Source organism: Pogona vitticeps, chromosome 4 (genome assembly GCF_051106095.1).
Source record: "Pogona vitticeps strain Pit_001003342236 chromosome 4, PviZW2.1, whole genome shotgun sequence".
Taxonomy (NCBI): Eukaryota; Metazoa; Chordata; class Lepidosauria; order Squamata; family Agamidae; genus Pogona; species Pogona vitticeps.
Genome location: NC_135786.1, coordinates 186,123,006 through 186,150,978, shown reverse-complemented (window position 1 = coordinate 186,150,978; position 27,973 = coordinate 186,123,006). Strand labels below are relative to the sequence as shown.

General features: G+C 41.6%; 1 protein-coding gene across 2 annotated transcripts in view; it reads left to right on the top strand.

Moving 5' to 3' along the window:
* Positions 1–544: 544 nt before the first annotated feature.
* Positions 545–27,973, top strand: part of ANKRD29 (ankyrin repeat domain 29) — a 32,422-nt gene continuing 4,993 nt past the window's right edge. Inside the window, exons 1-7 of one of the 2 annotated variants that reach the window (XM_020785713.3) lie at positions 545–729; positions 8,742–8,852; positions 11,084–11,182; positions 15,991–16,089; positions 22,563–22,661; positions 23,273–23,371; positions 27,594–27,692. In XM_020785713.3, the coding sequence (XP_020641372.3) occupies positions 685–729; positions 8,742–8,852; positions 11,084–11,182; positions 15,991–16,089; positions 22,563–22,661; positions 23,273–23,371; positions 27,594–27,692 (651 nt within the window). In that variant the 5' untranslated portion in view covers positions 545–684. Of the gene's footprint in view, positions 730–8,741; positions 8,853–9,648; positions 9,669–11,083; positions 11,183–15,990; positions 16,090–22,562; positions 22,662–23,272; positions 23,372–27,593; positions 27,693–27,973 lie in introns of those variants that run through there. The other variant, XM_072998855.2, reaches the window with a different exon arrangement.

The window sequence follows — 27,973 nt, the reverse complement described above, 5'->3', positions numbered from 1 at the left end:
TACTTTCACATCCTCCTGCCCTAATGAGCCATTCATAAGAAACCCAGCAAAACGGAGAAACAACAGAGCAGGGCCTTCCATTAGGGGCAGTGAGACAGCAGGCTAAAGTACCCATTGTGTGTGCCAGAAAATATCAGCATATGTATTTATTTTCACTTTATGGCCAAGGAAGGCAGCTTGTGGGACTTTCTGCCCCTGGAGCCAAAATACAGTAAGTGGACCCGGTATTAGGCATTGCGAATGGAGGGAGGGGGGCATTTCCTATCCTACCCGAGGCTGGAAAGCGCCTCAAGCGGGCAATACTCGACTGGAAGTAAAACAGGCCACACGAGCCCCCACTTTTTAACGCTATTCGTATATTAATTTCCCGCGGAGTTGCTGGATCAGCGGCTGGCGGCGGCGGGCGGCGTCCCCTCACCAGGCGAGGGCGGGACGACGATGAGTGAGCAAAAGGCGTGCGAACTCCCGAAGCGGCGCAGGCCTCGTGCTGTTGGCTGGCACCGGGCCGCGGCTGCTACTCAGGCGCCGTCCTCCCGCCGTTGTTGCCGGCCCGCCTTGCTTTGCTGCAAGACGCCGGGCTCCAGACGCGAGGCACGAGGCGCGCTCATGAGCGCCTTTCTGCCGGCGCTTGGCTCGACCCACCGCCAGCCCGGAAGCGGCCCGGCTCCGTAGAATGGGGCAGGCATGAGCCGCTATGGTGAGGAGGACCGGCTCAAAATGTCTTTCAAGGTACGTTTTGGCCCATCCGGCCGTCCCCCTTCTCCTGCGGCCGCTGACCTCCTGCTTGCACTGCAGTCCGAGGGCGCGACGGCAACCAGGCCTGCGGCGGCACCCTTCGGCTCCCGCGGGGGAAGCGGACCTCGCTTTCTATCAGAGGCGCCGCCGGTACCGCCGCTGCTGCTGCTGCCCGGGGAAGGCGAGGCGGGCCGGCTCTGGAAGGGAAGCAGCAGCGCTTGGGTTATCGCTGAAGGGCCAGCCCTGGGGATGAAGTGTCGAGAAGATCCCCCAGGGGTGTGGTTTGGGCGATCTCTCTTGCCGGGTTTAACTGAAGACCTGGCAGTGTTTCTTCTTGCGTGCTTTTAGAATAACGAGCAGTGGGAGGGAAAATGGTTCGCCTGTGTCCACCCCTGCCTAACCATCCAGTAGCGCCAGATACAGTATGTGCGTCCTGGTTGTGATGCGGAGGAAGCCCTCTGTGCGTGCACCGGCGCGCTCTGTTACCCTGACATGTGTCGCTGGGTTGTGCTCTCGATATGAGGAGGTTCTTTGCACAGCGCGAGAAAGCACAACGTCTGAAAAACGCGCCTTTCAGCAGGCTGGGATAAGGACAGAGTTCATGCGGAGTTGCAGTTATTTTTGTTCTAGCTCCAGTGAACATCCAGGGATTCCCTAAGGCAGCTGACAGCAAAAGGAAGACAGGGCACGACAATTAAATGCTGAACAGCTTAAAATTATTCTAGTTTGTGCACTGTCAAACTCTGATGAAATGAGTATTTTTAAAACACTTGTCTTTTCCTTTGATGTTTTCTTCTTTCATTTTCCATTCTGCAGTTTTCCATAAGAAACTGTTCTATATTGGAGCTGACTCTGATCACCCCCAATTTTGACTCACACTTCCTCACATGGGGAAGCAGTACCTGCAGGTATTTCTGAACAAGTACAGTGTGTTTGGGAAAAGTGTGTGACATGCCCAATACCCCTTTTTTCATGTAGGGAGGATTTGAAGTGAATCCTTCTGAGTTCATTTAAACTTGATGCTGATTATTGGGTGGGTGTGCTGGCTGGGGATAATGGGTATTGTAGTTAAGCATTTGGAGGACATTGGATTGCAGGTGAGTGCTCTAACTGGTAGAAGCTCCCTGTGGTCTCAGTGAAGGGAACGTTCTCATTTTCTCTTGGTTCTTGAGGCTGGAGATCCTTCATGGCTTATGACCGCAGTGCAGGCTGCTTCTCCCCATCCCTTACAAGTTTGGGGATGAGGCACCCACATTTCTCTGCCTGTGAGCTGCCCCTACCAGAGGTACTGTAGATTGACCCAGTGATCTGCATCAAAGCAGATGGCCGGATGGTGTGCTTTGTCTCCTTCCTCAGTATTATGCGCACAATGCATTTTTTAAAGATTTGCTTCCACATGGTCCATTTTCTTAATGTTGCTTTCCAGCCAATAAAACTTGACATTTATTTAACTAACCTATCTATTATGTCTGTATTGACTTTGTTTTTGTTTTACCATAACCTCCTAAGGCTGTTTTCTTCCAAATGTGGAAAAACCAGCTTTATTTCAAGTTTGCATGGACAAATGAGTATTAAGACCTTAGAAGTGAAGAACGACTTGGCAGTAAACTTCATAGGCAGAAGACCATTTCTTCAATTTGCTTATTAAATTTAATATTAAAATTTTAATATTAAAATATTAAAATTTAATATTAAAAGACAAGCCTCCTAGAGTGGCCTTTTAGGCCAGATGGGCGGGGTATAAATCAAATAAATAAATAAATAAATAAATATTCTGTATGTTATACATATAAACAAACATACACTTATAAGAGTGACTATCAAACAAGCATTTAAGCAAATTTTTTAAGCTTCTGCCTCTGGAGAAGGCATAGGAGACGTAGGATAGAATGCCTGTTTGTTAATCTGGATCTTAAACACCATAGTTATCCCTGTCTTTTCAACTGTCTGCCTCTTTGTACTTTTCTTTTCGTTTATTAGTTGTGTATGAATAAGAATACATCCGGTGAGAATAAGAATAAATCAGAAATAATGAGTTGCACACTGTTAAACTAAGTCAGACAGGCATTTAGCCTGCTGTTTGATACTGTACAGTGCAGGGATGGGTTGTTTCGCTGCTTTTTCCACCAATCACAGCATAATAACTGAAGTGAACTAGACTGATCCCAAAATATCCCTACCTGCACTTTTCTGGGCCTCTGTCAGGGGCTTCTACTTTTTTTGGTGCAGATAGGATCACTTAATTGTGGTTCAGTTTCTGCTCATGTGATTGCTGGAAATGAATCAAAAGCAAGCCTTCCAAATGTTAAGGCTTCTTCTAGTGGGAATTTCTGATATTGTCAAGTGGTTTAAGGCAGCCACGTCAGTATTGTGGCAAATTAAACACTTCCTCTGCTGCTTGGTGGAGGGGCAGAGGAAGTAAAAAAATTTTTTTTACTCTTTGAAGGCAGCATAGATGCATGGCATCGCTTATAGAAAAGATGGTGCATTTAGCTATTGGCAGTTTCTCAATTGGTCCTATAAGACAAGGCAAATAAAAGACTTAAAAAAATTATAAGTGATGCAGTGGATCTGCACTGTCCTAATAGAGTCTTTTTAAAAGGGCCAGAAGAAGTGATATCGAAAATTCCCATTAGAAGGAGCCAGACCCAGTAGGGTTGTTTGCACTCTGATATGCTATTTGGTTGTGAAGATCACACTAAATTGCATATCACATCTCTACCCCCCCCAGCAACCTTATTTTGTCAGCATGAGCACCAAAAGAGCCAATATAGACAAATTATGATAGAACTACATGCTCCTGTTCAGTGCTATTAACTAATATTTTATAGGTTTTTTTTGTCTGATCTTGCAGGTCTTTTGATTCATTTTTATGATAGTTTTTGTGATGTGGCTATCTTTGATTAACAGACCTATTGCTGTGGAATAGCTGAATTTACTAGACAAATCTAATGGGGCTTTAATGGACGTTAATGGCCTGGATTGCCTTCCACCTTAAGAATGTGATACCCAGCAGAGTCTGGAATAGGAATCAAGAGGACAGCTTGAAGCAGAGGGAGACTTTCAGAAAGAGACAGAAAGAAAGGATAAGAGTGATGCAAGAGCTGTTAAGAGGAAAGTGAGTTATTTTGGAGTGCAGTTGTTTTTGGGAATCTGATTCAGAAACTGCACCTGTCCCTTTGAGGTTCTGCTTGGTTCAGTTCAAGTATATGTTGCTTGCATTCTTATGAGAACATTCTTAATTGTGTGACTCCCAGTTAATCAATTATTCAGTTATATCTACTTACATTTGATGAATGAAACAACAGAAAAGCCAGTGTGCTTTCTTTGTAGCTGATGCATACGTGTGTGAGATTAGGCTCCAGTTTGGAAGAGGCATTTCGTCTGAGCAGGTGTCTGCCATCCATTATAATGGTTAATTTCCCCTGCCAAATCAGTTTTTTGCTTAGAGAAACCTTTTTAATTAGTTGAAAAAGTTAAATTAATTAATCTGATTACTCAGCTGAACTTTGTTAGAATTCACATGTGTGTGTTTCCAAATACTAAATACTTTCTATTCTTTTTTTGTAAGTAGAACAGTCCTGAGTGCACTAAATGGAGTTGCTCCTACACTTGAATTTCAAGTTAAGTGATTGGTATAGGGAAGTTTCATTTCCAGTGATAACTTTACATGTAATGTAAAAGTTAAGAGGGGAAAAACAGGTGAAAATTAATTTATAGATATGTGGGGAGAATTTATCAGTTTTGTATTAATAAAGGGGAAGGGGCAAAGCCTATTGCAAGAATCAATACAATTCTGGAAGGGAGATGAGCTCCACAAGGCTAAATGGTATAGGTTGTTACTCTCAAACAGTCCAAGTGTGAGGAGGCACCGCCTATTCAAATACTAGTTTACTATATCTAAATATCTTCCTTTTTCTGTTTGTTTTTTGTTTTTATAAATAAAAATAAAAAACCCAAAAAGCCCCAAGTATTATGTCATCTTTAGATTTTTACAGTTTTGTCTAATAGATTATTTTCAGTATGAATTTCTGAAAAGACACCACAAGTGAGCATAAATACCATTCTGAATGAGGCTACAGCGCTCTTAGACATATCCAGCCATAGTTTAAGAACACATTCATGGCTGACCTGAAACAGCACTTTCTCAGCTCCCCTGCTCAAAAGTCACAATAGTAAGGTAAACAATACAGTGCTACTGTGTTTTTTTCCTGTGTTTTTAAAATTTTGCTTCCTTTTGTAACCAGTTGGAAGGAAAATAACTCTGCCAGCTTGCATCTGATGTAAGAAAGGGATCTGCTCCTTTGGCCTCTAGCAGATTCAAAGGTGCCTTCCATTTCAGGAATTGCTACTTTCCATGACCAGTGGTAATACCACCGGTGGTAGATTTATGTCCCCTGAGCTTTTTCCAGGTGTAACTCAAGCCTTTAGAGGAGATACGCCACTCACTCCATGTGCTTGCAGACAAGAGCTGACTCAACCTAATAGGTCTCCGAGCTTACTAACTAGTCAGAAGATTTGAAACACTACACAGACACTTTAAGTTCTAAATCCAAATCATTGGTCAAACAAAGCCAGATCCCACTCCATTTTTCAATAGTTCTTTGGCTGTCCTTGTTGTCATGAATATTTATTCCTCGCAAAAGAGAATGAAATGACTCAACAATTCCTCATATCTCCCGTTTTTTGCAGTGTCATTGTGTCCTAGCTATATCATTTTGACAAATAGATGTTACTACTTTCCCATAATTTTAATAAATCTAAAAATATGTCATAAGATAATACTTAAGTGAGATAATTAAAAAACCCATTTTTTTTTCATATCATTGCCATCATCATCACCTGAGAACTGCAGAGCTGGAAGGGACCCTCTGGATCATGGAGTCCAGCCCCTGTCAGGGAGGCACAGTGGAGAGTCAAATTCCCAGTCTCTGGCTCCACAGCCAGAGCTCTAAATAATCTCACACACAAACTCTCTTAACACTTTCTCAAGCCCAGAATTTCTCTGGGGACTGAGGATAGGGTATAACTATAGATGGGCATGAACTGAACTACAAACCAAAAAAAAAAAACCATGAACGGGGCTGGTTCGTGGTTCAGTTCATGCAAGCTGTTTTGCTGAAACAAAGCAAAGCACCCAACGTTTTTCCACTTGTTGCTTCATTTTGTTTCGGCAAAGCAGATGCCTCCCAGCTCACTTCCCACTGATCCTGTTGCTCCCCTACCGGGTCCTGCCATCTCCTCCTCTTCCTCCTCTGCTGCCACTATCTTCAGAGGCAGCAGCCTGGCTTCCCTTATGGCAGACCTGGGCAAAGTGCAGCCCGAGGGCCACATATGGCCCGCAAGCCGCTCCTGTCTGGCCTGCGGACAGTTTTGAACATCAAAACCATTTATAGCTTTTTATCTAATGTTGATCAGTTGCTTATCTTTAACATACCGCAAAAAACTCTTTAGTATTTGTGAAGATTAACAAGTTTAAAATAAAAACAATCATAACATCACTGTTTCATTTTATTTTTAAGTAAAGTTGGTTCGGCCCCTGAACACAGTTCAGATTTTTCATGCCCCCCCTATAGAAATTAATTGCCCCCCCCCTGCCTTATGGGAACCAAACCTGCTATCTCTGTGCATGCGTCTGAAAGGGAAGCTGGGTCAATTGGCTGTGCTTGTGCATGCCTATCACCTGATAGGCCAGTGCATGGGCAAAGACAGCAGGCCCAGCTTCCAGAAAGGTGGCAGTGGAGGAGGAGAAGGAGGCAGCAACAGGAATAGGTAGGGAGGCAATGGGGGAAGTGGAGAGCGAGTGGGTGCGTGGCAGAGGGGGTGGAGGCGCTAGGTTCCCCTCCCCTTAGGCAGGAACAGAAAAAATTTAACTGTGAACCAGTTTGTTTTTCCTAAGGTCAGTAGAAGCTGTTTGTCGATGTAAAGCAGGGGTCTCAAACTCAATTTGCCTGGGGGCCACTGGAGGCAGAATCTGGGTGAGGCTGGGCCGCATCAGATTTTCCACCAAGCGGAGCAAGAACCCAAGGAAGCCACCCAGGAGTTTCCTTAGCCCAGCTGGGGTTCCGAGGAGGAGGAGGGGTGCGCAAGCCCTCGTTGCAGGCCACGACCCCCTCCATTTCCTTCTTCACTACCACCACCAGCAGCAGCAGCAGGACAAAGAACGGGAGAAGGGAGGGAGCACCGGCAACTGCCTAGCGGGGTGGGGAGGAGGGCACAACATGAAATTTTTAAAAAAACCTCACAGAATTCTCCTTGCCGAAGGAGAAAAGACCTAACTGGTACCCGCGAAATTAAACAGAACGGGGCGGGGCCACCACAGGTGCACACGCGCATGCACGCACACAAACAAACTCACACACGGAGGTCCGGCAACCTTCCTCTGAGGGCCCCCCTCAAAAAAGCGCACTCAGCAGCAACAGCTACCCCCACCACGACAGGGGAGCAAACTTTGTGAGGCGAGCCCAGGCAGCCTCCAGAGCTGAGGCGGCTGGAGAAGGACGAAGAGGAGGAGGAGGAAGCACCACCAGGCGCTGAGGCAGCCGCTGGCCGGGCTGGTGCTGGGGGTGCCGAGAGAGAAAGAGAGCCAAAGAGCTGCTTCCTGGAAGAGGCAGCAGCAGCTGCTGTTGGCGGCTTAGAGGAGCTCTTCGAGGATGGGCCGGGAGCGAGCTCCGCTCTCAGTCATTACTTGGCGGTGGCTTGGGCGCTTGGGGAAAAGGGATGGCAGCATGCCTTGCTCGGCGGCTCTCCCCCAGAACAGCATCTCTTGCACCCTCCATCCAGAACTGCAGCCTGCCAGCCGGCAGACAGGCAGGCTGGCTGGCAGGCTGCAGTTCCGGATGGAGGGTTCAAGAGGCGCTGTCTTGGGGGAGAGCCAGTGAGCAAGGCAAGGCTTTTTTTCGACTCTTGACAGCAGAGAACGCGTGGGTGCTTTGGGGGGGATGCAAGTCGGGTGCCACAAACTATCATCCAGTGGGCCACATATGGCCCCTGGGCCACATGTTTGAATATGGGAGGGAGGCATAACCATTGGCCCTTGACCACTCCCTAAAGCGAGCAGTATTCCCCCCCCATTCCCTAACAAGCCTGATTGATTAGCCAGGCCACAAGAAAAAATATACTGCTCAGTGGGTGGTCATGGCACAAAATGGTGATCTTGATAAAGATTGTTGGGAAGAAGGGGAGAGTACGGATTGAAAAAGATTCCATTGGATTTGATAGCTTAGTTGAGGGTGGTGTTTTTATTCCTTCGAAGTGCTTCCTGCAGGACAAAACACACACCACCGGGGCAGCTTGAACATTTCCAAACCTTATGGGCACTTTGGAAAAATGAAATGCTCATAAAATTAGGTACATGTTTTAAAAGCTGAACGGCCAAATTGCAAATAGTTAATGGAAAATACGTACTCCAGCTGCACTTAGGAGATGTGTAAATGAATGCCTCTGTTAGAAAAAAAATGCACACAAAATATATAGGAATTTCCATACAGAATCAAAAACAAATATTGGGAAAGAAAGCCTTTCTAAGTCTGTGTTATGTATGTGAGTGTGAGGGAAATGTGGGTTTGTATGCATACATATGTGCATGTATGTGGGACATGAGATAAATGCACTCCTCTCCTGTGTTGCTCCTAAAATGTGCAGAAGCTGACCTTTTGGAGTACAGTTCCCAGAGTCCCCCAGCCAGCACAGCCAGTGCTGTGCATAGTTTTCCACCATAGTTTTCACATAGTGTGGTCTTATTTACGAATTGATAAAGAGTCTTTAACACTAATAGATTTTGATATGGACAGGGTAACTTTGGTTTGGAAAGTACTGTAACTGTATGTTTCCCACCACTTACTTTTCGAATCACCCAAAAACATTGTTAAAAGCGGCTGCTGAAAGCAAAGGATAGCTGTGTTTCGTAAAAAAAATACATAGGCAAAGATTTGGAGATGGCCACCTGTTTGTATGTAATAACATGAAACAGATTTTTCTTTGTTGTCTTTTGTTTTTGCTAACAGAAGGAGACACCATTGGCAAATGCTGCATTTTGGGCTGCGAGGAAAGGAAACTTGGCCCTCCTTCAGCTATTGTTGAATAGTGGGCGTGTCGACGTGGACTGCAAAGACAGTGTAAGGACCCAGTTTCTGCATGGGAAGAATAGATTATGTATGGTTCTTTCCATAATCTGCTGTAGGAGGAATACCCCCTCTCTGACGTTAATGCACTGATTTCAGCATCTTCAATTTTGTTTGAATATAAGTGTCGGAATATACACATTCCATTCCATGATGGAAACGTTCCATGTTTTTAAATTTTACATTTTAATTTTTCCTTTTTAATTAAATTAAAGTTTTATAACATTAGCATATGGGCATTGTGCAGTCTTGTGTTCCATTGATTTGGCCACAAAACTTTTAATTGCTTAGCAGTCAAAAGATGGACAAGTTACTTTTTTTGAATGACAGTTCCAAGAATTCTACAGGAATTACGGTATCTCTCAGCCACTAATATAAATGCATTGAAAATGAGAAAAGAAGTTGGGCAGCAAGAGCATTGGTAAGGGAGCTTGAGAAAATTACTTTCTAGGACTACAAATAATTTATGTGCCTTTTTTGTCCTAATTGTTGCTTGAAAAAGCAACTTTAAAGGCAAGTAGTTGTCATTGGGGACATAGTTTACAACTGTGCACATGATAATGTTGCAGATAATGTCGCCCGCCTTTAGCCTTGTCTGGACTCTACAATGCATTGTAACTTTGCAGGATTCCATCTCTCAAAAATTCCATCTCTCTTTGCAAGTATTCCATCTCTCAAAATGTCCTCATGAGATTTATGAACAAAAAAACATGAAGAGTTGCTGTTCTAAAGCTCCCATATAAGATCTGTTTCTTGAGAATGAACTAATTAAGTGTCAAATGACATTTACATCTCAAGTGCAATGTTTAGGTAGTGGTCCTATGAGTATTTACTTTGTGGGATGCTGGTGTGGGAAGTGTCTGAGCAGAGTCCCTACATGTGAATACCTTCTCTCAGGGCTTTTTTTTTTGTAACCAACAGCACTCTGTGTGCAGATATTAAAGGACAGGCATGCAATGTGAGGGGTGGGGATAAAATCAAACTCTGTTCTTTCTTTACGGTAAGGGTCTTCCGTGACTACACAAGAATAGAGCTTGTGTGTAAGAGAGAAAGAGAGAGGTGTGTGTATGAACAGCTCTAGCAGCATCCAATTTATCTCTGACCTTCTCAACAGCCGAGCCGCAATTTCTGGGTAGTTTCCCATAGGGAATGAAGGTTGCAAACTGGAAAATGTATCCTGGATTTATACATCAGTAAATTGCATCCATTACATTAGTCAGCCAGGGTACTTTCCTGATATTTATAAAAATATAACAGTTTGAAGTATAAAAATAAGAATGTGATGGCATGTTGCATAAATTGCTAATTTCATCTGTTAATAATCAGCAAAGACTAAAATCCTATTACTTGTGAAGAAGCCTCCTCTGGGATTGAGAGTAGACTTGTATAAGATAGTGCTATACAATAGTGTAGAGCAGTGGTTCCCAATTGTGGATAACTTAGGTGTACTTCGACTACAACTCCCGGAAACCCCAACCAGCAAAGCTGGTGAAGGCTTCTGGGAATTGCAGTCCAAGAACACCTGGGTTGCTCAAGGCTCGGAACCACTAGTGTATAGGACTGTTAATGCACTCCTTCCTATATCATAGCTGGCAGAACTCAGTTGGTTGGAGTGCCTGGATGGAAAAATAGGAGCCAAGAGTTCAAATCCTCACAATGATTCTTGGGAGAAAGGCAGCTGAAATAACATGGAGTGTGCAGCTGTTCGTGTTATGTGTGGCCTTGGGAAAGCTGCAGAATCCCAGAACATCATCAGAATGAATGGCACATCTGACTATTTCATACCTCAGAAACCCTGGAGGTTTGTGAAAATGATGTAGTTGACTTAATGGCATAATAGACAGACAGACAGACACACACACACACGCACACGCACGCACACATATACACACAAGGGGGGCATTGTACTGAAGACAGATGGTTTTCATATATTGTCCAAGGTTTTTGTGCAAACATGAGGTTAGAATTGATCCAGTCTCCCAAGCACTCTACCAACAGTGTGTCCAGTCCTCAAAAGCTCTCCTAAAGTCCTCATAAAGATTAATTCTCACCATGTTATCGGTGAAATACTTTGGAGATCCGATAGAAATCATAGCACAAAGGGAAGATGGAGGAATACCCAAAGGTATGGGAACCATCTAGGCAGTAAAGGAGAACATTAATAAATGTTTTTCATCTCTGTAAACCAGTTAGAAATTGACTTGTATCTCTTTATTTATACACAGCTTGGTTCAACAGCTCTTATGGTAGCATCGTACTATGGCCACAAAGACTGTGTGCGAGAATTGGTGCTACAAGGAGCCGACATTAATCTTCAACGAGAGGTATAATAAAACCTGGCATTTAAAGGGAGACTGTAGAAAAGAAACCCTTGTGGATACCAATGGCTAAATACATGTCAAAGGTTTAAGATGAAAATCACAATGGGATTTTTTTTGGATTTTTCATGGATTGTGGAGTAAATACAGTTGGATAGTCCCAACTAGAGTAGACCCACTGATTAAGTGGTCTACTCTTGTTAGTCAGTAACATCTATGTAAGTACCATTGATTCAGTAGGTCTAGTTGAGGCTAATAATTGTATGTGTCCAGTGGGGTGGCCAATGGGATATGTCCAGTGGTGTCTCTCTGCTGATGGGAGTCTTTTTGCTTCAGTGGAAGCTTCTGTCTGGAGAAAGCTAGATGGGTTTTACTAATGCCCCCTTTGCTCCATCAACCATTGTGGATAAGGGGGATTAGATTTCTTCTGCATTCCACTAATGGAAGCCTTTACTGGATCAAAAAGCCTCACCTCAAACTAACCATATTTGAGTCATGGTTAGTAGATTTAGCCAACAAAAAGCCCTCAGGGAGCTGTAGTTATTTTTGGTTGATGACAGAGCACAGCACTGAATCGGAATGATAGAATTGATGTTCTGAGTTTACTTGAGTGCTTTTAACCCCAATATGTCTGTTGCAGTAGGATTTCCAGGTGTTTTTGGCATGCTTTTGTACAATATGGAGAGAATATTTTGGTGTTTGTTTATTAGAAATAAATATAGTATAAATAAATATTGTGTACCTTTACATATACATAGAAATGTTATAAACTTCAGCCAGTATAGTCATATCAGGCAAAAATAAAAGAGAAAGAAAAAATAAAGAAGACAACAATGTTGTGGCACTTGAAAAACTAACTACTGTATTTTAATGTGAGCTTTCTTGGACAAGTCCACTTCCTCAGACCAGTATGATAATGTTTGACTTAGGGCTCAGTCACACATGAGAAAACAAACCCAGTTATACCTATTTTTTTCATACCTCTGTTGCACCAATACATTTTTCAGTGGTCACATGGCATATACTGTAGGACCTCATTATCCGTGAAATCATTATCCACTGGTTCACTTACCCATGGTCTGAAAATACTATATTACAAATATTAAAAGAGAAAAATCCAGGGAAAAAATATTTTCATATATATCACCAGAACTGGTCCCTGGAGAGAACCATGCTATGAACAATGCATAGCACAGTCTCATGCTGCTTAAGGCCTCTTCTCTTGCAGATTTTCTCCCAGGAAGCAGAGGCGGAGGCAGCTCCTCCTGCCTGCTGGCTTACTCAAAGGTAAAAAAAGAAACCTTCCAACTAGTGTGGAGGTTTCCTGTGGCACGTAGCCCATGTGCCTCTCCAGTTGCGTCCTTGGCCAACAAGCTGCCTCTTTGTCTGATGGTTCTCCAGGTGGAGTTGCTACTGTGGGTGGGTGTGAGCCTTCGGCCCTGCCTTGCCCTTTCCTCCCTGATCCCGGGCATGGGGCATCCTTCCCTCATGCAGATCTTTCCAAAGGCAGGGGTGGCTTATCCTCCTTCCCGACTTTTCTTCCTGCTCCACTCACCTGTGCCTTTAATCCCAGGAAGGCGGGTAAGATCCCTCATCCTCCTCCACCCCCAGAAGCTTGCGAGGAAGTAGAGCCAGAAAGGGTGGCTCTCCCCCCTATCTGTCCCCTCCTCTGGTGGATTGGCCCCTTCACCCAGGAGGGGCCAAGCCACAGGAGGTAGGTGGAGGGGTGTGGTACTGGCCCAGTCTACCAGTCCTGAGGGCAGCGGCCTGCAGCCCTGTCCTGTATATTGACAGGAAATGTGCACATTGTTTTTAACTCTAACAATTCATTTCTTTCTATTTGAGCCATTATAGCAGGCTACCCTGCTCTTTCATTTTGAATCGATTCATTTTAACTACTGTTTCTTGGGACAATCAGTCCCCGCTTGGTCTTCCTTGAAAAATTACAAAAAGTGATATATCGATGGAGCAGTGCCTTTTCTCCCCCTCCCCTTTTCCCTTCCTTCCTTTACTCATTTTCCCTGCATATCAATTCCTCTCAGTTTTTGGCTTTCATTTTTATTTTCCTTTTTGAACAGTGTTGAGAGAAGGAAATGGATTTTTAAAGACTTGCGAAGTATTGTGAAGAGCAGGGTTTAAAAAACGGAACTGTCTTTTTCTTTACAATTCAAAGCAGAAAATCTCAAACCCTCTTTCTCCTGTAAGGGATGGGGGAAAGACTGTTTCCTTCTGAGCAATGTATTCATATTGTTCTCCAGCCACCCATTACCTATGATACTATTTGTTGAGTGTATCTCCTACTTTACGTTTACTCTGATCATCGCTTGGCTTGTACCTATGTTTTGTTGTTGTCCGTTTATATGCCAATAAAGGTTTCGAAATCGAATCGTATTCATATTGTTGTTGTTTCTGTAGCAGTGGCAGTGGCACCATCAGTGGCTGCTACTAGCAATTTATCTATATCCCTTATTTTTTTTAAAGTGCAATGACCATGAAGTGACCACAGTGCCCAGAAACCTGACATGCTGAAATGATAAGGACTGAAGTGATTCATCATTGGTACAATTTAAAACAACTCTCCCATTGAGGGGGAAATAAACCAATTGTGTCATGTGAACATAAAAATTATGAAATAATCAAAATAACAGCCAGATCAGTATAGCTGGAGTTTTTTTGACAGGTGTGATTGAGCCTTTAGTCTGACTTAATTGGACATGAATAGACTCCCATGATGGTGCTTGTAATAATTTTATTTTAATTATCCTATTTTGTGACAATCTTTTAAGTGCTTATCTTAAAGGGACTGCAGGATATAATAGCAAGCCTAATCTTATGTAATGTTTTGTTTTTGTATTTTTAATTTAAATTACAGTGTTTTTAAAAAGCTAGTCACAATGTTGATTATTAACAAGATTGCTACTTTTGTAAAGTTAGCTATGGTTTTCCCATAGCTGTGTGGAAGGTAGGAATTCAGTAAATAGTGGTTTCCTTGTCACAGAATGTCTGGGTAGGAAAATGCTTCCCCTATTAAGTTATGTTTGTCATGCAATTGTTGAAGTCACAAATGCTGTAAGAGAACAAAAAAAAAGATAGTCTTGATTTTTAGTGGCAAGAACATTTTCCTCCAGTAGCGAAATTTCTGTATTACAGGTATATGTTCAGAGCTTGATTATTCAGAATAATCCTGAAGGTACACCAGGAGCTTAACGTTGCTTTAAATTAAAACCAAGGCATGCATGGATCCAATAGTTATTTTCTTATTTACAAAATTCTCAATTTGTTCTCATGGAATTAGAATATCAAATCCTTTATTAATAGCTACAAATAGCAATATCAGCAGATCTGAGTGTGGATGATGTGGGTTTTCCTACAGAAGGTAAGTAAAGGAGAATAGCTTTAGCTTTTTTTATGAGGCTTTTATCCAACAAAGCACTTATATATAAATAGTTCCATTATCTCTATGTGTATTTGTGCATCTGATAAAGAGGCCTAGGAGAATAAGGTTGGACCTCTTTCCAAGAACTGCGTTTACAACATAATTACAGTCTCAGGATGGGATAGCAACTGGTTTCTGTGCACCTGTTTAAATGGGCTCTGTCTGAAATGCAAGCAGCTAGCTTATATTTTTGGTTATATGGACCCTTTGTAGTTAATCACATGATTATTTTATACACAATAGTTTAAACACACACACTGCACCTTAGGATCCTTTTCTGTTTTACTCTAGAATAAATCCAAGTGGGCACAACCCAGATTCAGACCAGTGCAGATGGGAGAGGTGACTTTCCTTTTCTACTAATTATACGGGATGGCTGTGCATTCCTTTTATAAAAAAACCAAGCTGGGTGGAGGGTATAATCTCACCTACCCACATGCTGGTTCTGATGCAGACTGGGTCTGTGTGCACCTAATGAAATAGAAAAGGTATATATTTACCATACTGTGTTGTTGTTTAAACCTGAGTTTGCCCATAGAAATTCCATTTCAGGATTTCCATTCCCTAATTCTTTGGCAGGTGATGCTTAATAAAGGCCATGGAGAAAGAGCATAGATGCCATGCCAGAAGCTACGTTTCTGTGTTCATGGAGGCTTCCACAATAATTGCACAGTTGGGGTTCTAATTTGTTTGGAGGCCTCTATTACTACAGCAGAACAAGCAAAGACCTTTCTCCTGCAGACGTTTGCCTATAAACTGTGGGTACCTTTGGGGATGGAAGTACAGTATCTGGTTATATATGCTATGATACAGCCCTGTTCCTGCTCTCATTATGAATTCTGCTGCTTCTGATAACAGAGAGAATTTCTATGACATGTCATTTCCCCTGCTGCAATCTACGTTTGAGTTTATGGGTGGCTCTGAACATGTTATGAGTGATCTGGTTAGGAAGGCCAGGTTACTCATAAACATGTTTGAAGTTGCTTATGGGTTCAAATGTAGGTTGCAGAGAAAATGTGAAATGTCATATAAATCCTCCCTCTCATTCTGACTTTCTCTTCTCTCATAGCTTAGTAGGAGAAATTTAACAGGTTCTTCTCATTATGTCCCTTCACTGGGAAAACTGGCATCTGTTGCATTGTTGTTCTGTCACTCAGGAAGGCAAAGCAACCTTCCTGGGTGAAAAAAAGAGACACCCTATTTTTTCAGAACAGACATGGGCATGCCTTTGCTTGGCTGCTGAAACTGAACATTTGCATTTGTCTAACATTTCAGGTGGTCCATGTCTTTTAAAAAAGCAGTTTGTATTTAATTCAAGTGCATTGTAACCACACATCTGATGTAATAATACATGGGCTTTATGTTTCTCATTTTTCAGTCTGGTGCTACTGCTCTGTTCTTTGCTGCACAACAAGGCCACAATGATATTGTGAAGTTTCTCTTTGAATATGGAGCCTCCACCGAGTTCAAAACCAAAGTAAGAGATTTAGACTTTTTTAAAAAAAATGTGACTATGACTGCAGCCTGCAAGGAGGCAAGGCTGTTGTTTTTTTACATCTGATGTTTGGAACAAAGTGCAAGCAGGAGGCCTCAGGAATGATTTCACTTCCACTGTATGGTTCTTTGGCAGGACATTAAGTTAGCCCTGGCTTTTGTTATTGCTCAGATTTCATAGCATGAGTGTTGCTCCATTTATTTATATTGTGTATTCCTTTATTTGAAAAGGGCAGAACTCAGAAAAGTTACTTAGTAACTGAGCTGTGGGAATGCAGCCATGCTGTCCTCAGCTTCTTTATTGTTGCACTGAACTGGAGACTTTTTGACTTCAGAGCAAGAGTTGCAGGGTTGAATGGAGGGTCACCTTGCCATCATATTTTGCTGCAGGCCATATGTTGGAATATTTCTACAAACGCAGTTCCTACAAAACTGTCATCCCCCCTTTTTTTTACCCTTTTGCCGTCTCTTTTGTAAAAGTAGGACAGTTCTAGTGAACCACAGCATCCATTCCTGTCTTTGGTTTTATAGGACGTATTCTGTTGTCTGTGCAAATCTCAGAGACTATATTGGTATTCTTGACTGGTTTGCAAACCTGTGCTGAATTTGCTTGCTGTTGCTTTTGCTACATTTAAACACTTCATTTATAAATTCCAGATTGCTGTGTTTTCATTGTTGTGTTTTTCTTCATAAAAATGTTTAAGAAGCTGGCAAATATGGGTGTGCCACTTGTTTTTTTAAGATTCTGACTCCCCAAGTGGTTCAAGAATTCCCCAGGCATAGTTCTGGGAGTTTCTGCCCACTGACATATATAGCTACATTTTGCTCACTTGGAAGAGGCCCTGTCTTCCAGACTACCTCAAGCCTTACTTCCTCTGTGAAAAAAAGGGGAATGCTCCAGTGCTTCCTGTGAGGCCTAGGATTTTGTGGGAGGTGTAATCTTGCTTCCCATTGGGCTCTAGATAGAACACACACACAGGTGAGACCCAACCAGGAAGCTTTGGAGAAGTGGAGTCCTTTTTTGTACAGGAGGTAAGCCACAGACCACTTGGAAGTAGGGCCTGGTCCAGGTGAGTGAAATGCAGGTGCGTGACTGTGAGCAAGCACTCTTAGAATTCTCCCTAATGAATTCTTGGAGAATTCTGGGAGTTGGGGTGTGAAAAAAATGAATGGCACACCCCTACTGACAAAATAGTGCTCATTGTACAAACAGAGGACTGAGGCTGAAATTATAGATTCAATCTGTAGTAAATGTGACATGACGACCCAGTTCTGCTGCCTTCTAGCCTGCAATTGTAAGGCTGTCCTGCAGCTCAATAACCAAAAGCAAAGATAGGTGCCATTACTGTTTTGGTGTATAGTTCCCAGAATCCCATAGCCAACTAGGCCAATGACCATTTTGCCTGAGGAAATTTGGGAAGTGTAGTTCCAAAAAAGTGTTTCCCTTTCTAATCCAGGGCTGGGCAGAAGCTTATGAAGAAAGCTTGTTCTGTGTCAGTCCTACGTTTTCGGCAGTGTCTGGTGTGTGACAACCTATATATTGGATGGGAGTCCAAAACAGCTGCCTATGTCTGCCTTTGCAAGGCTTGGCACCTGATTTCTTACTCTCCTCTTTACTTACTATAGCACTTGCTTGACTGTCCCAACGAGTTTCTCAGGTTATGGCAGAGTTGTTTACAGCAGGTAGGGAGACTGAGAAAATTTGGGTGTCTTGCTGTACAAGAACGTTGATGCCAAGTCACTTTGGCTATAGCCCATTGCTCTGTGCACGCGCCCATACATGTGAGTGTGCATCCACATCTTGATTAAAAATGTATATATACATATATGTGTTCCACTGCAAAAAAAAGTGCATCTTAAAAACTGTATTAGCTGCCTTAAAAGTTTAATATCGAGCATAATGGCAACCCATAGCTCTTTTAAGGAATCAACAGATAAAACAGTTAAGTTAAGCAGCAGAAATTGGGCAACTTTTGTGGAGCTGGGTTCCACTCCCCCACAGAATCTACCAAGGCCCACACCACTGCTCTGATAATGAGGTTTGGCATTAAATGAGACATACTGCTTTAAAATAAGAGGAGATTCTTACTTTAAATGTGTTTTTGTGGTAGGGGGTAGGTCTCCCAAGATGGTCTTGGGGTTGATATGTGGTCCAAGGCCTGCTTGATGCCCACCACCGTTCTATTACTTTTGAAAAAATTCTTCTTCCTCCTTAAGGGTGGTGACCTTCCAGCACCATTTTACTCTGAGTAAGAATGCTCGTATCTATTTCCTTCCCAAGGAACTAGATACGAATTCTAGAATTAGAACTACTGATTCCCTTTTGGCAACAACCTTGGCAGTGGACTTTTACATTTTATGAGATGTAGCTGAAATGGGGCTACATAAATGATACCTCACTGTCAGGGCAGATGTACATAAGAATTATGTGTCTTGTTTTCGTGGCACGTAATACAAGATTAGGTGGTGTGCCAAACCAGCCGCTGTTGGCAAAAGGGCATGTACAGGTGCTCAAGGATACCTTGCTGTTCGGACTGATAACACATCGGTTGGTTCATAAAAATGCATTCTGTAGTATCCCAAAATTAAAGTCACTTGATGACTTGAAGGTCTTAATAATTACAGAATATAATAATTAGTTTCAATGGAAAACAGTATTACACTTTGTCTTTTCTTTTTGGTATAAAACAACTTGTGTGCTTAATCACACTGACTATTTCTTGGTAATCACACTCTGATGGTACAAATCTTTCTGTTTTGCTTTGCTGGTCTACAGTTTTCCTGGTTTCATTTCTCAGAATTTCCAGCCTGCTTGCCAGCAACTGATGGTGCCTCAGCTTCTAATGTCCTACAGATGTAGCTAACATTATTCCAAAATTAACGAGAGAGTTGAAAGGTCCCCACTGCGCAACACACACATGGACTAATTTAGGAAAAGTACAAACCTTATTATTAGTACAGTAGTGATGCCTTCTATGCAAAGAGATGCTTTTTGCAGTGCATTTTATATGGGAAGAGGAGAATTAGAGTCATAGACTTACAGAATACTAGAGTTGGCCCAACAGTGATCTTGTGGTCATCAGACTTGGCACAATTCAGATGATCTGAAATAGAAATGAGGTGGTGGTAAGAGTTGAGAACTACCTTATGTATTAATTGTGATACATGTTGCATTGCAGATTTATAAAATATTGAACCATTTGTAAATAGGAATATAGAAAAGTTCCTCAGTGTTTTTTGCATGTTGACAAGACTAAGCGTTTGGAGAAAAAAGTGGATCACATCTGAAACTTAGAAAAAATGGATGCTGACATAGCATGCAATTGACATATTTTCTCAGGATTGCCAACAATATTGTTCAGCTCAAAAACATAAACTCCTGGAAAAGTTTAATAAAGTGGGATCTAATCTAAAGCTGAATTCTTCTAACCAGTCAAGATTTCAAATGGAAATCTTGAGAGTAGACTATTTGTCTAGATAGGCGGGGTATAAATCTAATAAAATAAAAAAATAAATATCTGAAACAGAAAATGAAAAGACAGCCAGTTATAATAATAATAATAATAATAATAATAATAATAATTTATTGTCATTGTAAGTATATACACATACAACGAAATTCACAGACACCCAGAGACCAGACACATGCACACACATAAAATTCCCAAACACTCCCCACCCACTAAAAGTCCCCCACTAAAAATACAAACATCTACACCGCAGGCCAAGTTACACAGTCCAACTAATTATTCACTACTGATGGTCTTTAAGCTCATTATTAATTGCAATTATAGCTCTGGGATAAAAACTATTGAGAAAACGTGTGGTCCGAGTCTTAATTGTTCTATATCTTCTGCCAGATGGTAACAGTTCAAAAAAGTTATAAGCAGGATGGGAAGAGTCTCTCAGGATGCTATGTGATTTCCTTAGACAGCGGGATGTGAAGATGTCATCCAGGGTTGGTAGCTGGAGCCCGATGATATTCTGGGCAATTTTAATGGTTCTCTGTAGAGCTTTTTTGTCCGCTACAGAGCTACTCCCAAACCATGCCAGAATGCCATAGGTTAGGACACTCTCAATGGTGCTACGATAGTATGACAGAAGCAAATGCTGAGATAAATTTAACTTGCCGAGCATTCTCAGGAAATACAGCCTCTTCTGTGCCTTCTTCATTAGCATGTTGGCATTTATAGTCCATGAGAGGTCCTCTGAGATGTAAGTACCCAGAAATTTAAAACTACCAACTCTCTCCACTTCCTCACCGTTTATGTACAGTGGTAAATGTACATATCTCTTCCTCCTAAAATCAATTATGAGTTCTTTAGTTTTTTTGATGTTAAGTGTGAGATGATTTTCTTTACACCAAAGTATCAACCTTTGTACTTCCTTTCTATAAGCAGACTCATTGTTCTTATTTATGAGCCCCACCACTGTCGTATCATCCGCAAATTTAATAATTGCATTGGTGTTATACAGTGGGGTGCAATCATGTGTGTACAGGGAATAGAGGAAGGGACTTAGCACGCAGCCCTGGGGAGCTCCTGTACTTAGTACCAGGGTAGAAGAATGGTGAGATCCCATCCTTACTGACTGTGGCCTATCTGTCAGAAAATCCTTTATCCACATGCATATCTCCTGAGGTAATCCCAGGTTGATCATTTTAAAAAACAACCTATTTGGTAGAATGGTATTAAAAGCAGAGCTATAATCCACAAACAACAGCCTCGCATAAGTTCCCTGATGTTCTAAGTGGCTCAATACAGTATGGAGTACAATGGACACAGCATCATCAGTAGATCTATTTTTCCTGTATGCAAATTGCCATGGGTCCAAAGAAGGTGGAAGACTAGCCTTAATGTAATCCAGCACCAATCTCTCAAAACATTTCATAACAACAGATGTTAAAGCTACTGGTCTGTAATCATTGAGAGATACCACAGCTGACTGCTTGGGGACTGGCACTATAATAGATGTCTTCAGGCAAGTGGGGACTGAACACTGCAACAAGGATAGATTGAAAATATCCGTAAAAACTCCAGCTAATTCTGCAGCACAGCCCCTAATAACTCGTCCCATGATTCCATCTGGTCCAGCTGCCTTTCGAACATTAATATTCTGGAAAGCGCGTCTCACATCTGAAATCTGCAGTACTAGTGGTTGTCTGTTGATGGTAGATTCTAGTGATGTATTATAGACAGTAGGTGCTGGAATAATGGTTGTTCCTGTTTCCACCTCAAAACGGCTGAAAAATTGATTTAACTGCTCAGCCAAAAAATCACTGCTGCTACACAGACTGTTTTTGTTACTCTGACCAGTGATTTGTCTTAGGCCGTGCCACACTCGGCGAGTGTCAGAACTTTCAAGGTGTTGTTCAATTCTCTGGCTGTACATAGCTTTGGCATCCTTAATGCCCCTTTTCAGTTTAGCTCTAGCCTCTCTGTACTGTAGTTCATCACCAGAATGAAAAGCAGCATTTCTGGCTTTTAATAAAAGGCGCACTTCTCTATTTAGCCAAGGCTTGTTATTAGAAAACACTCGTACTTGTCTGGTAGTAGTAACAACATTGATGCAGCTTTTGATATAAAACAGTACTGTTGAGGCATAAGTATCAACATTGTCCTCCTCAAACAGTGCCCAATCAGTGCTCCTAAAGCAATCTTGAAGTTGCTCAGATGCATCCACTGGCCACACTTGTATTTCTCTAATTGATGGTCTGATTCTTTTAACAAGAGGTCTGTATGATGGAATCAAAAAAAGAGATATATGATCTGACTGTCCCAAGCTAGGCAATGGCTTCGTCTTATATCCATGTATGATGTTACTATATACCTGATCCAAGGTATTTTCCCCTCTAGTGGGACAGTCCACTCACATAAAGCTGATCATGGATGTTGGCCCCATGTTATAGTTATAAAACTATCCTTAAGAAAAATATTAATGTTGAGAAGATTAATTTGCTTAATTTCTGATAAATTAGGCATATTTAATATGCTTTGTATTTCAGGATGCTTCATTTAGCATTAACTCAAAACAATACATATGGTCACTTGTCACAAGTCACATAGTGACAAGTCACATAGTCACATAAACAAGTCACTTGTCACAAGATGAAAAACAAAGAGAAAACTATGGGGAAGCCTGCTTTGCTTTGTCAGATCAGCAGATTTTGGGGTCACTGTGGAGAACAGACATACTATGTTGTGAATTTAGCCGTCCTTGAAAATGCTAGACAACTATGACTTTTTACATGTTAGACTGCATTTTAAATGAATAGTCCTTTTTTCATGGTTGGGGGAGATGACTGTACAGTGGCTCTTTCATTTGTTGTGAACTAGATGCTAAGAAATGCACGCACGCACACATGCAGCTATTCAGAGCAGCTTTGGTCTTCTTTTCTTCTTCTGTGGCTAATTTTTACTTTTTGGTGTTTTTTGTTTTGTTTTTTGTACTCTCCAGGACGGAGGCACTGCTTTATTAGCTGCTTGCCAGTATGGGCACATGAAAGTAGTGGAAACTTTACTGAAACATGGGGCCAACATCCATGATCAGCTTTATGTGAGTTGTTTTTTTATATTACTGAATTCCTTTTTCTTCCTTTCTTTCTTGCTTTATTTTTTAAGATGAAATTTTTAAGAGTGATTTCCCAGGATTTGCTTTTCCTTTTCCTATTCTTAAATAGCTTTGAAACCTTAATTGGAGTTTCAGATCTTTGCTTAATCAAGTTATGCTTAATAGTTATTAAATGTTTTGAAAGAACTTCAAAGCCATAAATAAAAAGAAGTTACTCTAAAAACAAGCTTCTGATTTTCTAAGTTCAGTTGATGAATAGCTTCTGGTTTCTGACTGGCAGACTTTCGTGAGAGGTAGACTCAAATACTTGCAAGAACAATTACTCACGAAACATCAAGAGTTGAAGTTTAATCTTTAAATTGATTACATGTCAGACCAGCATAAGGCTAATTAAAAAGTAACCTTAGCAGAAAGCACTATATTAAATGGCAGAAGCTTATTGGTTGTTATGGAAAAATACTTGAGTATAAACAGCATTCTTGCTATGTTTGGGAGCTAATGGGAAGGAAGAACAAAGGGCTACTAAGAATATTTTGCTAGTTTAAATACTGATTAAATAAATTAATATATTATATTATTATTATTATTACACGAAGGATGGAGCTACTGCCCTTTTTCTGGCTGCTCAAGGAGGCTATCTGGATTTAATTCGGTTATTATTGTCATCAGGCGCAAAGGTCAACCAGCCAAGGCAGGTAATGTTCAGCATTGTTAACACATCATGTATTGTTTGCTATATCCTTTATTTGTTTGTTTGTTTGTTTAAATAATGCATTCAGATTCCCTCCCCTTTTCATTTTTTACATGCTAAAATACATAATCTATATCTTGGTACTAATTACATTCTAGTGATTTTTATAAACCTTCTGCTCATGTGATAATATTGGCTCTTTGTGCGGTTTGCCAAAAGTGTACTGTAACTTCCTCTGTTCTTAGGCATCATTATCCATTCTTATATAAATCACTAATATTTTATTCCAAGAATCACAGCCTGCTTATAAACAAAATAAAACACAAACATAGTACACAGTGAAAGAGATGTGAGCTCTTAAAGGCTTAGAGGAGTAAGCAATCACTGATATATAGAGAGAGAGACCACTAGTAGGCCATAGAAATAGTCTAGGTGAGACTGAGAAACTATGCATAGTTTTCAAAACAATCACAAAGAGTTCACTCTCTCTCAAGCACCATGTCTTCCTGACTTTTATTTGCTGTCTGTGACCTTTTGGCATGCTAATTGTAACTCCAGACAAGTATTTCTCCTAAACCTGTGCCTCCTGCATACCAGTTGACCCTAAGTGATAAATATAATGAAATAATGTGTGGAAAAAGTTAGTAACTCCCCATCATAGATCATGGAATAATGAAATTGGAAAGGGCCTATAAAGCCATTGAGTTCAATCCCCTACTCAATGTAGGAACCCAAATCAAAATATATTTGATAGATGGCTGCCTAACTTTATCTTTAATATCTCTAGTGTTGGGAGTGCTCACCACCTCACTGTCATAGTGCTCTAACAATTTTTTTTACTGATGTTCAACTGAAATCTGGCTTTCTGTAACTTGAGCTCATTATAATGTGTCCTGCACGCTGATATGACTGAGAACAGATCTTGACTCTCCTCCTGTATGGCAGCCTTTCAAGTATTTGAAGAGTGCTGTCATATTTCAACTTGGTCTTCCTCTCTCAAGACTAAACATGCCCAGTTATTTCAGTCTCTCCTCATAGACTTTCTTTCCAGTCCCCTGATCATCCTTGTTACCCTCCTTTGAACTTGTTCCAGTTTATCAGCATCCTGAAAAACTACAGTGTCTAGAACTGGATAACAGTGCTCAAGGTGAGGACTAACAGGTGTCAAATAGAGGAAAACTAGTATTTCACATGATTTGAAGATTATACTCCTGTTAATACAGCCTGACATTTGCTTTTTTTGCAGCCACATTGCACTGTTGGCTCATATTCAGCTTGTTATCTACAACAGATCCTTCTCACCTGCAGTATTACTGAGTCAAGTATCTCCCATCTTGTACCTGTGCATTTGGTTTCTTTTTTTCCTAGGTGTAGAACTTTGTATGTATTCCTGTTAAACTTAATGCTGCTGATTTTGGCCTGTCAAAATCTTTTTGCATTGTTTCTGTTTTCCAGGATATTAGCTATTCCACCATATTTTATGTCATCTGCAAATCTGATAAGCATTTCGTGCACTCCTTCATCCAAGTCATTAATAAAAACATTGAAGATCACCAGGCCTGGGTCTGACCCCCCCTTTGTTACCTCCTTCCAGTTTGAGAAGGAGCCACTGATAAGCACTATCCGAGTTCAGCTCTGGAACCCAGGGGTCTCCAACCCCCCAGTTTGTGACCTGGCACCAGTTCGTGGCCTAGGCAGGAGTGGACCGCGGACACAGATCTCCTCGCCCCCTGCAAGCACGTGCCCTGTGCATGCGTGTGATCGCGCCACCCCCACCCCATACGTGCAAGCATGCTACACCCACCCGTGAGTGTGCCACGGCCCCACACAAGCGAGCCACACCCCATACAAACATGCCAGGCCCCCGCATGAGCATGGCATGCCGACATGCGCACAGACCCTGCCCCCCCCAACCAGTCCACGGTTGAGAAAAGGTTGGGGACCACTGGTGTAACTAACTATGTATCCACCTGATAGTTGTTCTATTCAGCCCATACCTAGTTAGCTTACTAATCAGAACATTATTGCATACTTTGTCAAAGGCTGAACTCAACATATCTTACGTCTACAATATTTTGTCTACCAGGAAGTTTACCTGATCAAAAAATGAGATCATGATGGGATTCAGATTTTTTGACACAGTAATTGGTAGGCAGGAAGCTAGAAGAGGTAGACGACCTCTGACTTGGAGATACACGCACCAGAAGTCCAGAGAAGAACTTTATTATCAGTTCTCACCCTGTGTGTAAGCACAGAAAATACTTTGGCCCATAGTGACAGAACTCTGTCTGGTGCCACCTAGTCATTAAACTATGTACGTAATGACAGTTTTATCACACAGGAGCAGAAAAAGTGCAAACTCAATATATTTCAGATTTAAGCAAGCAAGTTCCTTTACCATTTACTCAGAGACCTGATGCTAAGGAACCAGTGATGAATTCTGAGTCCTTATTTTTGCTTTTTAAGGCATTCTTGTGCACACAAAATCACTGTATGTTTTAATAGACACAAGGCAACTGTTTTGAAGGGCGTTGGCTATTGCACTCTGTAAATGGGTGAAGCTAAGGGCATGAATTGGAGCCAAATCAACATGGGTGAGACAGTTGGAATCCTAACCAGTTGGACTGTTCTCATTTCTTAATTCTTTGTGTGTCTCTTGAGGAATAAACCTCAGTTTGACAGCTTCCTAGGTTGCACAGTTTAAAATCTCTGCTGAGGTGTAAGTCCTGGTGGAAAAGTATCTTAGATTGCAAAGCGCAGTTCAAGTCTGTGCCTACCTGCTCAGGACTAAGCCTTGTTGAAACAGCTCCCATTACTACAAATTGGAGTTGTGTTTCATTCAGTAGTTTCCTGGGCTGCAAAACACAGCTTGGTTTCATGTATCCACTTCATGAGCTGCAAAATGGAGCTCAGCCCCCATGCAAGCCTTCCAGAGATTTAAAAGACCTTGTGCCTATTTTGGCTAATTAATAAGAGATAAAAGTAGAATAAATAAACTGCTGAGCTGGTGTGGGCTACAAGTTGTCTTGTTGCTGTTGTGTTCTTGTTGTTGATTGATTCTCTCATTGTCCTAATTGCTGACTCGCTTACAAAGCTCAGAAATATTTCTGGGTTTGCAACAGCCACAGAATTTCAAAGGCTCCAATCCAACGTAATGTGCCGTTGCAGGACACCACATACAAGCAGGACCCCAAAGAAATCTCAGAAATAACCCCAGCACCTGTCTAGGTGGCAGGCTTATTTTGACTTATCAAGCTCATTACCTTGACTAGTAAGTTTCTCAAAGTCTAAATTACCAGCATATGTTTGTGTGTGTGTAAATGCTCACCTCCTGTGACACAAAACAGAATTACTTAGCTGGCTGCTAACTTTCAGACTTAGTGTTCCTAGGACATTGGGCAAGAACATGAACAGCTCAGATGTTAACCTTGATGACTCCTATTGGCTTGTTTCCATAAACCATAGTTAAGAATAACCACAGCTTCAGATGCAGGTAACAAAACAATCTCTAATCAATCTAGAAATGGAACACGAACTTCCCAATTTCTGGCTGCACTGGAGGAGAGGTTGATGAAAAGCATGGTTTTTCATGTTGCCTGGCTTGTAGTTCTGCTCTAATAGATGAAATAAACTTTATGCAGGCTGAGTGCTGTTTCTTTTAGATATCAGTGTTAAGATTTCAGCTCTTTTGGGGGCCAACATGTTCCTCTTCTTAAGTCTTCTTATAACAGCTGGTGAAAACTAAGAGGTTGGTTTCAGACTTAGTCATTCTTAGAGTGGTATGAAATCAGTGGGACTGTGCTCATAAATAACCTAACCCCTATTGATTTCTGACAATGACCCAAGGATTTTAAAAGAAAAATACACTGATTATTTTATGGAGTAATGTTATTTTAGGAATATTTTGTCTGTATTCTGCAGACTTTTATTCACAGGGATATATATTCTATAGACTTTTGAAAAGCTAATTTTTTCTAGACTGCAGCTCTCAGAATACACAGCTAGCATAACCATATCAGCCTTCCTGTAGCATCAGACATTCTGTTATCATTCTCAGCTGATCTGAATATCGTGTTCTTTCTTAGAGCAAAAATTTCCCTCAGGATCCAAGTTTACTTTGCCCTTGATCTTCAACCAGAATCCTGTTGTGAACTGCCAGTATTGTTTTGACTTGGTTCTTTTAAACTGATCAATCCTGTTTTGTTTGGTTTGGTTTTTTCTTAAAGGATGGGACAGCTCCGTTATGGATAGCCTCTCAGATGGGTCACAGTGATGTAGTACGAGTAATGCTGCTCCGAGGAGCAGACCGAGATGCTACAAGAAATGTGAGTAACTGCTTTTAGCTTTTTAAGCTTTCTGTTGGAATCAGGAAGATTCCGTCATATAATGTGGTATAAAATCTCCTTTGGCACTCTGTCCTGCAGGAGAGGCAAGATAGTGTAATTCTCCAATATCCATAGTTGTAAGCGGCATCTGTGAGATTCTGGCATTCGTGAGGGTTGAACAATAATGCTACATTGTGTTGCAGTTGAGCCTCATTTAGTTTGGATCAACGCCAGTGCACACTGATAGAGCACACCTTAATTCGTCCTCCTGCAGTCATTTC